The sequence below is a fragment of the Nyctereutes procyonoides genome, unplaced genomic scaffold, assembly GCF_905146905.1.
Source record: "Nyctereutes procyonoides isolate TBG_1078 unplaced genomic scaffold, NYPRO_anot_genome, whole genome shotgun sequence".
Lineage (NCBI taxonomy): Eukaryota > Metazoa > Chordata > Mammalia > Carnivora > Canidae > Nyctereutes > Nyctereutes procyonoides.
The window spans coordinates 7,085,272-7,097,639 of NW_026575026.1; the positions used below are offsets into that span (position 1 = coordinate 7,085,272).

The following is a 12,368-nucleotide window of genomic DNA, read 5'->3' on the forward strand; positions in this document are numbered from 1 at the left end:
ATCTGCCTCCCAAACATGCCATTTGCATTAAATCAGTAGCTTATTATCTGCATTAAAATATCAAAGATAATTAAGAAGAAATCCAATTAAAGTTAAATATTTCATTTTGTAAAATCCCCCTTTACAGACCATAATCTGTACAGATCTTGGAGAAAATTAATAACTTCCTAATAAGTTACTAATATTTTAAAACTTAATTTTATGACTGTTAAACACATTGAGCAACAAAAAATTTTAATTATATTCTATTATTTTTTACATGACTGTTAATTTTAAATTTTCAATTATTAATAAATAGCTCCATTCTAAATTATAACATAAAGCATTACTTTACCCTTTTAAAATAAAAGAGGAAGAAGACTGATGGTAATGTAAGCAAGTACCCTAACTATTTCGTTAGAAAAGAAGGGGCAGCCGGGTGCCTCAGCCTTCTGCGCAGGTTGTGATGCTGGAGACCCGGGATCAAGTACCACGTCAGGCTCCCTACATAGGCCTGCTTCTCCCTCTGCCTGTGTTTCTGCCTCTCTCTCTCACTCTGTGTCTCTCATGAATAAATAAATAGTCTTTTAAAAAGGGGGGGGGGATTCTTTGGAAGACTCTTTACCATACCATTAACTTGTGTACTTTGGGAGCACCTGGGTGGCTCAGTTAATTAAGCATCTCTTTTTTTTCTTTCTTTCTTTTTTTAAGATTTTATTTATTTATTCATGAGAGACACAGAGAGAGAGAAAGAGAGAAAGAGAGAGAGAGAGAGAGAGAGAGAGAGAGGCAGAGACACAGGCAGAGGGAGAAGCAGGCTGCATGTAGGGAGCCTGATGTGGGACTCGATCCGGGACTCCAGGATCACGCTCCAGGCTGAAGACAGTGCTAAACCACTAAGCCACCTGGGCTGCCCAAGCATCTAACTCTTGATCTCAGCTCAGGTCTTAATTCAGGATCATGAGTTCTAGTCCCACTTTAATTTAAAAAAAATTAAAAAACAACAACAACTTGTTTCCCTGGCATTAATATGAAAAGCCTAAGAAGCCAAGAAGTTTTTTTGATGATTATTCTTATTAGTATAATGGTGGTAGGGATAAAGGAAAATAAGCACTCTTAGGCAGGTAGGAAATGTGCCTGGCATATATCAATCCTGAAAAGAGGGTAAGATAACAAGGTCTCTACAAAATTGTGAGATACAGATCCAATAAATAGGTGTTCCAAACCTTTCTGTGCACAGTAGCCACCTATTTCTATTTCCCAAGTCTCTTGAAGGTCAAAATCAGAGCAGAATAAAAGAAATCACTCACACCTCCACCTACCACCAGGAAATACTTGAAAATGTCACAGATTTTTTAAAAAATTTGTTACTGAGTATGTGCTAGGCACTATGCTAGGTGGCAAAGATTTAAAAACGGCTTTTGAAATTGTGAGGTCACACATTCTGATGAAGAAAGGCCTGAAAACGGACAAATACGGTATCTTTTTTGATAATGGTTATAATAAGGAACATGAAGGAATCTGAAATGGTACCAAATGGTAACAAACCGGAAAGGGGGCACAGGGCAGGGAAAAAGAACTGACTCTTGAACTGAAAAAATGAGGGTGGGAAGAAAGGCAGTCCAGCCAGAACAACAGGAACAGCATTTACAGAGGCAGGCAGACAAGGAAGAAATGCATGTTGAAAGAAATGCAAATTGGAGCACCTGGGTGGTTCAGTCAATTAAGCATCTGACTCCAGGTTTTGGCTCAGGTCATGATCTCAGGGTTGTGAGATCAAGTCGGTCTCTGGGCCAGGCATGAAGCCTGCTTCAGATTCTTTTTCTCCCTCTCTCCCTGCCCCTCCCCCTCCAAAAATAAAATAAAATGGCTGGGCTCTGTGAGGGAAGACATGGAAGGAAGGCACAAATGAGGCTGGAGTAATAAACAAACACCATATCACAGAGGTTCTCTATGTCTTGGGATTTTGCCAACCACTGCTAGCACACTCCAATCTCTACCTGAAAAACTGAAGTGAACTGCAGGAAGAAAATCCAAAGGATTCCAGCCACTCCCTTCCCTTACTCTTTAATTTCCCAGGGTGTTCCAAGTATTATTCTGGACCTCTTTCTCCTCCCAACACCAGCTAATACTTTGCTTTAGACACAGGAGATATCTAATAAATTATTGTATTATGCAATAATACCATTCATTTATAAGATAGCTAAATAAATTTGGAATGCAGAAAGAGTTTATATACTGGGCTTGGGAACTTCTTGAGTAAGGATAATAATAGTGTTTGTACAGGATTCTCTGGTTTATAAAAACTTCCATATACATTCTCATTCAATTCTCACATTTACCCAATGGAAAAGGCATTCCTTTCCACCCAGTAGACAGAGGAAACAGAAGAAATTAAATGATGTGCCCAAAGTCACATGTCTGGTGACAGATCAAGACTTTGAAACCTAGGTCTCCTCATTCATGGGCCACTATTCTTTATATATATATATATTTCCTAAAGATTGTTATGGAAAGAGTAGTGGCCTATGAATGAGGGGTCCTGGGTTTCAAAGTCTTTGGTCCAGATAGATAAGTAAGTAGATGACATATTTACCAAGCAATGTACTAACACCCTGGGAAATAAAATAGCGAACAAACCCTATGAAACTTAATGTTCAGAAGGGGAGAAAAACCTTAATTAATAATTAATAAAAGTAATCACAGGTATGCAAAGACAACCAAGGGACCTAAACTCCTTGAGAACTGTTAAAGAAAAAAAATATTCACTGACAATTGTCAAAGATAGTAAGGCAGACTTTATTCAGGAACAATGAGATAGATAAAGGAACAACTGCAATGGGATTTTACAGTGGGGGAGAGTGGCATTGGGAGAGATGGGGTTCAAATCTAAATAAAGCATGTGCAAGTGGGAATTAGAGGCAAGGAGCAAGGTATAGGGATAAGTGGATAGAAAATTACTAGGAGAAAACATCAGGGTTAGAAGGGTTCTAACTAAATTGACCTAACAGGATTCTTGCTGAAGACACAAGCCAGGGTGATCAGACATCACCTGAGGGACAATGGTAGATGATGAAGCTAAATCAGATATTGAGGTTGGGGAAAGGGGGTTCTGGTTAAATTCAGCAAGCAGGGTCTCTGCTAAAACTAAACTTTATAAAGTACACAGATGAGCCTAGAAGAAGGCTCAAGAGCCTGACTAAAGTTTTGTCAAGCTTCTACCAGGGCTTCACAGAATGTCTCAAAAAAGGAGGTAGTGTTAATATTGAATCCCAAGGATTTTTCTTCTTTACCTTATTTTGAATCATTTAACTCAATATACAGACATCGTCCACTTGCTATTATCTAAAGCTTCTTAAACTTGAACATGCTTTTCACCTAGGAATCTTAAAATGCATTCTAATTCAAGGTTTTGGGCCTGAAATCTTGCATTTTTAACATGCTCCCATGTGATGCCCAAAGCCCCACACTTTAAGGGTCTAAAGTAGACTTACCAAGAGCTTTAATCATGTACAGATACGGATTTCCTCAGTCCTAGGGGTGGTCTTCTGACACCAGAGAGTCAACTACAGCCTTGCTTCCCAATGGTGCTATAAAATGACAGTGGTACTTTTTTTCTAAATGTTGAATGGCATTAAAATAAATAAATAAAGATATCTCTAGAACTTACAGGTATCACTAGGCAATACAGTCCCAACACCTAAATTATGTTCCCACTTCAGCAAAAGGTAAAATCAGTACAACTCAATTGAGGCACATTTTGGTTCCCATACATATCCAGGAACTTATAATTGTACTTTTTGGAATAGTTTGGCTGTAAATATAGTCTGATAAAAAAAACAAAAAACAAACAAAAAACTTTATTTTGGTTCTTGGTAACTTGTCATTTCCCAAATTAAAAACTGCAAGTTAAGGGTACCTGGCTGGCTCAGTCTGTAAAGTTGGAGTTACACGTTGGAGTTAGAGTTTACTTTAAGAAAAAAAAAAAATGACAAGGTTGACAATAGGTTGATTAAAGAGTTAAACAAGCTGACTGATAAGATCCCTTTGGAAGTCCTTAACAATAGACTAGAGACATAAGCAACACTCTTCAACACTCGCTCATTCTGGTTGAGAGAATACAGTTTTGTCAATTCAGTTTGTTGGTCACGGATTCAAAAGTGACATTTCTAAGAGTTGAAAATAAGAGAGCCAGATAAATATTTGGCAGGATGTGGGGAAGAATTAGGGAGAATGGAACTTGGCCTATAAGTAAAAACTATAGCCACAGGGAGTTTTTAAACAAAGAGTTCTTCCAGTAGTAAAATCTAATGCTAACAGGACACTAACAAGCAAAAAGTTTCCCTACGAGCAAAAAGGCCATGCTGCTGCTCCTCTGTCTGGAACATGATCGAGGCACCAAGATACCAGAAAAGTTGCCATAAAAGGCTTTCACCTCTATTGCTTCTACTTATTATTCTATATTTACACTGATTATTAAGAAAGTATTTGTTATACCATTATCTACTTCTACAAAGAAACACACAAAAAATATTCCTCTGATACTTAATACTATAACTACTGAACTGTTCTTATCAAATTTGAATTTGAGAACAAATGGATTTAGGCTGAAAGATAAAATAATAGTAGCAATAAAAGAAAATGCAAACTTTCCTTCATAAATAGTAATAATAAGACTACTTGGCTATGAGGTAAACCATTACTCAAATATTTGCTTGCCTTCAAACTCCTGCTTGTAAGTTCTAACTGCAGAAAAATCAAAGTAGCACTGATACATATGATTATAAACCTACAGAAATTGTGTATGATTTAAGTAATCAGAATGATGAATATGTCAATAAAAAATAATAACAGCTACTAGCAATCATGACACTGCTGAGTTATCAATAATAAACTAGATATTGCTGCTGCACTTAACTATAATTTATTGAGCTAGGCCTTTTACATTCAGTATCTTTAATCCTTCCAACATATCTGAGGTCTTGATCCTAACACAGGATTCATAGGAAAAAAAAAATAGATTACTATCATACTCATACCATACACAGTGGAGTCTCAGTCTGCTTTCAACCATAATACGGCTGAAGCAGGGGCCTGCACATGCTCCGGAGACATGGATGACATGTGGAAGCTGGAGCCACAACAAGGGTGGCCAGGAAGGGTTAGGAGAATGGCAATGCACAGTCGTTTGAGCAAATGCATATGTTGAGGATTATGGGAGCCTATTTTTCACTAACAAAGTGAAAAATATGTGAAGAGATAAAGTAGAATGAACCCTGTGCTACTTGGATCAGGCCTGCAGATATTAGTATGAACTCACTCAATACATACAGATAGAAAAAAATATACGTATATGTAAATGTATGTGGACATGGTATTTTCTAGCACTATCCGCTGAGAGGGCCTGGGAACAGCAACATATCTGTACTAACATACCTATCACCTACATTCTGTTTTCTCAATACCATTTTTCAATGAACAGAATAAACACCTTTAGAGAAATGGCCATTTCCAGGTACAGGGCACAAAAAATTCAGGACAAATCTGGAATACCTGTTTGTGCCAGAAAGTTAGGAAATACTCAGAAAAAGAGACAAGCATAGAGACATAGAAACCAGACTGAACAGGGCTCCCACTAGCCAAAGCTGAAACATTATGAGCATCAACATAAATAATTATAGATTATAAATCATTAAATACAATAGGAATCAAAATGCCTCCACTGATAAAGTTCTTCAGTAAAAATGTCAAATAAATGTAAAAGCCTGACAGAATTAGAACACAACCATCATAGTAATAAGTTAGACAAGAAACATCAATGAACACTAAAACTAGTGGGTGAAAACAAAATGAGGAATGAGACAGTTCCACAGTCTCAAAACACCTCCCCACAAAATATTAATTACTCAAAGGAAAAAACATATATAATAATGTCACACTGGAGAATCTCTATAGACACTTTAATCAAAGGATCACTTCCAATCATGGGCAAACATATGTTAAATGCACCATAAGAAGCTATAAGATAAACCTATGTAACACTTCTGTGGTATTTTTGCCCCAAATGCATAACCAGGTCTAACCACAAGAAAACATGACAAACTCAAACTGAAGGATATTCCACAAAATAACTGGCCTATAATCCTCAAAAATATCAAGGTCCTGAAAGGCAAGGGAAAACTTAAGGAAATATTTCAGTTGGAAGAAGGCTGAAGAACAAAATTGGGTGAGTCATGACTGGACCCTTTTGCTGAGGATAACATTATTGGATCACACTAAATGGGGTCTCTGGATAAAAACTATGTAGGAATTCTTTGAGCTATTTTTTGCAACTTTTCTAAAAATCTGAAAATCTTTCAAAATAAAATTTAAAAACCACTTTCTACAAATGAACAGGTTTCACAGCTACACTTTTCTACACTTTTTACTAAATGAGCTATGAAAGATGGCCTTAACGGAGGGGGACACTTGACGGGATGAGCACTGGGTGTTATTCTGTATGTTGGTAAATTGAACACCAATAAAAATTAATTTATTAAAAAAAAAAAAGAAAGATGGCCTTAAGTTAGATGATTGATACAAAACAAAAATGCAAGTTGTACTCTTGAAACTAACATAATGTTATATATCAATTATATCTCAATTTTAAAAAATGGAAATGTGGAAAGAAGAGTTAAAAAAATTTCTCTATAAGACAACGCTCCTAAAAGGTACCATTTTTTCCTATTTTTTCAAGTAACACATAGCATTCTGTCCCAATACCTCATAATCAAATATACAGCTGAGAAGAAGTACTACATGTGCTTTTGTATATTAGACACTCCAAAGGTATAAAAACTCTGCAACTATGAGGGCAAAAAAAAAAAATCAATAATGATAAAAGTGATCACATAGTAATTATTTTGCACTCAGTAATGTAAAGCAAAAGCAATTCTATATTAGATAGGAAAAGTAAACTAAACCCAGTCAGGTATCTACAATTCTCAAACTGTAGTTTTAAAAAGATGACCACACTTAATCTATTCCCTCTCCCCACGAAAAAGCATAACAGTAAATCAGGCTGTCAGAAAACAAAACTGTTAACACTTGGTCAACAGCCATTCAAAATCATATTGCAGAATGATGTTTGCTGACATAAAAAAATTCCCAAATGAAAAATCTGGTCTATATGTGGTAGAAACGTGGCAGGAAAGATGAGGAAACTGTATCACAGAATACAAATAATAGTTATTTTGGAAGGTGTAATGATTATGAGTGACTTATTTTCTTGCTTTTCTTAGCACTATATTGTGATTTCTCCAACATGTGTATTATTTTTACATTAAAAATGGGAGTCAAGGGGCACCTGGATGACTCTGGTTGAGCATCTGCCTTTGGCTCAGGTCGTGAACCTGGCTGGGGTCCTGGGACTGAGTCCTGCATCAGGCTCCCACAGGGAGTCTGCTTCTCCCTCTGCCTTTCTCTGCCTCTCTGTGTCTCTCATGAATAAATAAATAAAATCTTTTTTAAAAGATGGAAGTCAAAAATAATTATAAGTATTATTTAAATTTAAAAGCTTCTATTTTTTTCTTCCACTATTATATTCTTGGTGACCCTTAGCAAACAGTCCAGGAGTATGAGCTATTAATACCTGGGAATAGGAGACTTCTAAAAACAAGGCCTTTTGAATACTATCTTTTTATATAATTTTATCAATTATAGATATGAGGCAGGACTGTTGGATCTAGACTGCTAAAATTCAGACCCCTGCTATACCACTGGCCCCATAATTTTAAACAAATTATTTAACCTCTCTTTGCTAGTTTCTTCTTCTGCTAGTTATTGAACTAAGTTAATCATTTAAAGCACTGAGTGCCTGGCACATGGTAAACACTTAGCAATATTTATTATTATTACTATTATTAATATTAATTTCCTTTATAGGTGAAGATGCTGAAGCACTCCAGTCAACTTATTTGCCTTAAAACAAAGATGCTGGGGTTATTTTTGGTGAGGGGGGGCAGGACGGAAAGAGATAGAAGAGGGAGACAGAGACACATATAAACACAGCTACATCTCCTTTCCTAAATTGCTTTTTTTTTTTTTTTTAGAAAAGATAAATTGAATTTACCTAGAATCATGCTCAGTATTTCCTTCCTTTCCCAACGGATCTCTCTGATTCTCCCTATACAGAAACAGACATGGTTTATATTCATTCACAACCTTAAACCACCTTTCCTCCAGACTTCCATTTTAAAGTTAACTACAAGTATTTGTTTTAACTCTGTTCCAATCAAGTAGCCCTACATTAGGAAATAATATCTTGGTCTTTTCCAAGTCAAATATTTTAGTGAAATTCTATTGGTCAGAAGAGAAAACACTCAACGTACTCTGAATGAACATTGAGAACTCACTCTGATACTAAATTTCCCTGAATGTTATGTGCATAAAATGCCAAGAGAGGAAAAACCCTAAAAGGCCTGTGTTTCAATTCAACGCAAGCCAATAATTAGGCTGGTAACCTGATGTCGTTGATTTTGCCATTTTACCCAAAAGAGGTTGAGTAAGCTATGTTACTAAAGATCCCATCTAGCTCCACAATTCCATAGCCTCCTGGACAGACCTGAAAATGGACAATTCACAAGCAAATTCACGTTTCTGTGATGTTTCCTCCGACTGAAATCTTCTAGTTTCCCATACCCTTTTAGAGAACCCTTGTTATACATTCCATTAACTATCAATCACTTATTTCAAGAAGCCTTCCTCCAGCCCAAATAAAACAAATTATTCCATATTCTTTAGACCTCCATGCCTGTATTGTATCTATTACAGATGACTATTTATAAACTGTCTACCACTCTGGAGTTCCACATCCCGCACAATGCTTAGCACACAGCAGGTGCTGAGGATGTTTAAAGATTTGAGACTACAAAGTTAAATTAGGTTCCTGTGAAGTTTCCCTATGTACATTTGGGAGTTTAGCTTATTAATCTGAAGATACATAAAGGCCAATTTATAGCACAACCAAAGGTTTGTCCCAGTCATATCTATAGATGCTGTACAATTTATTCTGAGCATTTGCACAAAAGCTATAAAAGGTATCATTGCTGCTGATTATCTGGGTACCATTTGGGGATTACCTAATCTACCTCATCTCCCCTTCCAAAAAAACCTCTTTACCCTGCTTTACTTTGTTCCATGGCACTTACATCCTCCTACAATGCAATATAATTTACTGATATTCAGTGTTTATGGTCACTTACCAAAACATAAGCTGAATACAGGAATTTTTGTCTGTTTTGTTCATAAATGATACCCGGTGCCTACATCAGCACCCGGCACAATAAACGACTTTCTTAACCAATAATTCTCTCCTTCTGTCTTAAAGCCCTCAGGAGTTTTGAGTCAGCACCTTCATAAACCTATCTCACATTGCCCTTATTTCCTCGGCTCCATCATTTACAGTTACAAGCAGGCTTCCAAGAGCCAGAAGAAAATGTTTACATTTACTTCCTAACTTGCAACTTTTAATTTTCCTGCTCACCTACTGGTACAGAAATAGGTGTATATCTTCAGGAAGATATACCAAATAATACATAGATGAAATAATCAAAACTTTGTTCTTTCACTTTGATAATAATTACTTCTATCCATGAGGTCTCCACTTTAGATTTGAAACTACTGGTAGACAAAAAACAAAACCAATAAGGTTGGATTAACTTTTTTGGATTGTCAGGCATGAGGGCCAAATATATTGGGAATGTATTAACTGCTACATGAAACCTAACTGAAAAATTGTGCTCCAGAGAGTACAAACCTATAATGTGCTATATATATATATACACACACACACACACACACACACACATTTGTTATGGCAGGGTTTTTCTTATGTAACTCGTATGCTTCAGAAGAAATGAACTTAAGCACTGCATTTCAGTAACTATAAAATGCTGAGCCATGTAAAAATAGGATACTATTCTATTTGTATTCAGAAAATATCACCAAGACCTTCTCCACCCCCTAGTTTCAGCCAAATATGGTTCTTCCCTGCTTCAACCAATTTAGCTCTGAGTTCCAAGAGACACAGGCCCATCAGCAGCAGTCATGGACATCATCCACATTGCTATTTTGAAGACAGCTTCTACACTCTTGAAGAAATCAAATACAAGCAATGTAAAACATAGTCTAGATGAGAAGCTTCAAGCTGAGATGCCTCGATATCTTGATTCAAGCTAAAATTGGAAGCAAAGACCTTCATAAAGTCACCCAGTCCTCTCATCTATCTAGCACACCTGTATGACACACTCAGATCAACTTCCAGGATGAGCCTATAAGAAAGAGATTTCACCAACTCACATGTGTTCCGCAGGGTGACACAAGGCAGGGCTCCTGTGCATACGAGAAATATTAGCAAGCCCACCACCTGCCAGTTAACGTTCTGTGATCACTGCTTTGCTTAATGCTCGAAAAACGATCAAAATTCCACATAGGAGCACGTGAAATTGAAGGGTCAATTAAATTCTCAGGGTCCAAGTGCCAACGTTGATGACTAAAAATCACAGGTGGGGAAAGAAGAAAATCGGGGCAGAACTGCTAGTGTCGGGATCCCTGGGTGGCGCAGCGGTTTGGCGCCTGCCTTTGGCCCAGGGCGCGATCCTGGAGACCCGGGATCGAATCCCACGTCGGGCTCCCGGTGCAGGGAGCCTGCTTCTCCCTCTGCCTGTGTCTCGGCCTCTCTCTCTCTCTCTCTCTCTCTCTCATAAATAAATAAAAATTAAAAAAAAAAAAGAACTGCTAGTGTCATTGTTGTGAAGAAAAAAGCTAAAATGCTATCCTGTCCACGACAGTAAAGGAGCATAGGGTGCAAGTTTCAATCTCCGAGTTTTTATGAGCTTTCTAATCACAGATTAAACAGAGGTGAATCACAACGAAGCCTCCAAAAGAGGAATTCCAAGGGTGCCGTGTCCTGTTTACTGACGACCCGAGGCTGTCTGCTGCCCCCATACTCCCATCTGGCCATCCCATTTGTCTGCCCATCCCCCCTAAAATCGTCTACAATAAAGGATGCGTAAATGAAATAACGACCCGTCCTCAATGTGACGTTATTGGCATTTTCAAATCCTTTGCAAAACAACTCCCCGCGGACCTAATCAACCCCGGACACACCACCCCGACTGATCGGTGGTTGTCTAAAAAGATAAGGCCCGAACTTTCCAGGGGAGCACACTGGGATGGGAGAAGGGGCGCCGCGGGGAAGCAGGACCTCGGGCTGTCTCGAGGGCATCCGGCCCCGAAAGCAGCCTCATTAAGGGTGTTATTACATCCACGGGACTTGGCACCCCGACTTTCCACTCCTAAAACCTAAGAGAAAAGTTAAAAGGGTGCTGAGGTCACAGAGGAAAAAAAAAAAAGTGCAGCGCCCAATCTTCTATGCTCGGGACCCAGAAAAAGGCCACGGGCGAGCGGAACGGAGACGGGGCTCCCCGGCACGCGAGGCACAGGCCCACGGAGGAGTAGCAGGTGTCCCCGCAGGGCGTGCGGGCCCGAGACGAGGGGCAAGGGGAGGATCGGAGCGATGGAGAAATGCAGGTCCAGGGTGAGTCGGGTGTGTCGGGCCTCGGGGCGACAGGGCCTCCTCGGGGGCGGCAGGGCTGCAGGGGAGCTCGAGCCGCGTCGCGGGGGGCCACAGCCGCCAAGCAGCGCCAGCGCACGGGGCTGGTTCCCGGAGACGAGCGCGGGGCCCGGGAGCTGCGGCCGCGCCCCCCCCCCCCCCGGCCGCCCGAACAAAGCCGGCGCGCGGGGCCTGGCTACTCACAACAAGAAGCTCATGTCGGCCGCGGCGTGGGCTGGGGCTCGGCGGTCTCTAGGCCTCCGGACCGCGGCGGCGGCGGCGGCGGCGGCGGCCGGGGGAGAAGAGGGGCGGGCAGGAGGGCAGGGGGAAGGGGGCGCCGGCTTTCCCGCGGCGCAACTTGCTCGGCTCCGGAGTTCCAATGGCAGGCAGAGGGGGCGGAAGTGAGAGGCGCCCGGCTTGAATCACTCACGGGGAGGCGGAGGAAAAGGAGGCGGGGAAAGGGCCGCACGCCCGCTCCCGGGAGCACAGCCGCCGCCGCAGCCGCAGAGCTGCTCGCCGCCCTCGCCCTTCTCCGCCGCCGCCGCCCTCCCCCCCGCGGCCCTCCTCCCGCGAGCTCTCGCGAGAGCGGCGCGCGCCCACCCTCCTCCTCCCGCGGTGCTCGCGAGGCCGCCAGGGTCCCGCGCGGCTTTGCAGCTGGCGCCCCCGCCCCCCGGCGCGCCGCGCGGCCCGCAGGCGGGTCCAGGCGGGTGCACCCAGCCGGGGTCGGGGCGGGGGGGGGGGGGGGCGTGGCAGAGCGCCCCGGGCTGCCCAGCTGCGGTTCAGCAGCCAGGAGGGA

At 40.9% G+C, this 12,368-nt stretch overlaps 1 protein-coding gene across 2 annotated transcripts in view; it reads right to left on the minus strand.

The window, feature by feature from the left end:
- Nucleotides 1-12,104, minus strand: part of MOB1B (MOB kinase activator 1B) — a 45,163-nt gene extending 33,059 nt beyond the window's left edge. Inside the window, exons 1-2 of one of the 2 annotated variants that reach the window (XM_055315282.1) lie at nucleotides 11,777-12,104; nucleotides 3,474-3,569 (exon numbers count right to left, since the gene is read on the minus strand). Coding sequence is in view for 1 of the 2 variants with exons in the window: in XM_055315281.1 (XP_055171256.1) it covers nucleotides 11,777-11,790 (14 nt within the window). In the remaining variant the exon portion in view is untranslated. The remainder of the gene's footprint in view (nucleotides 1-3,473; nucleotides 3,570-11,776) is intronic. The other variant, XM_055315281.1, reaches the window with a different exon arrangement.
- Between the last annotated feature and the right edge of the window lie 264 nt (nucleotides 12,105-12,368).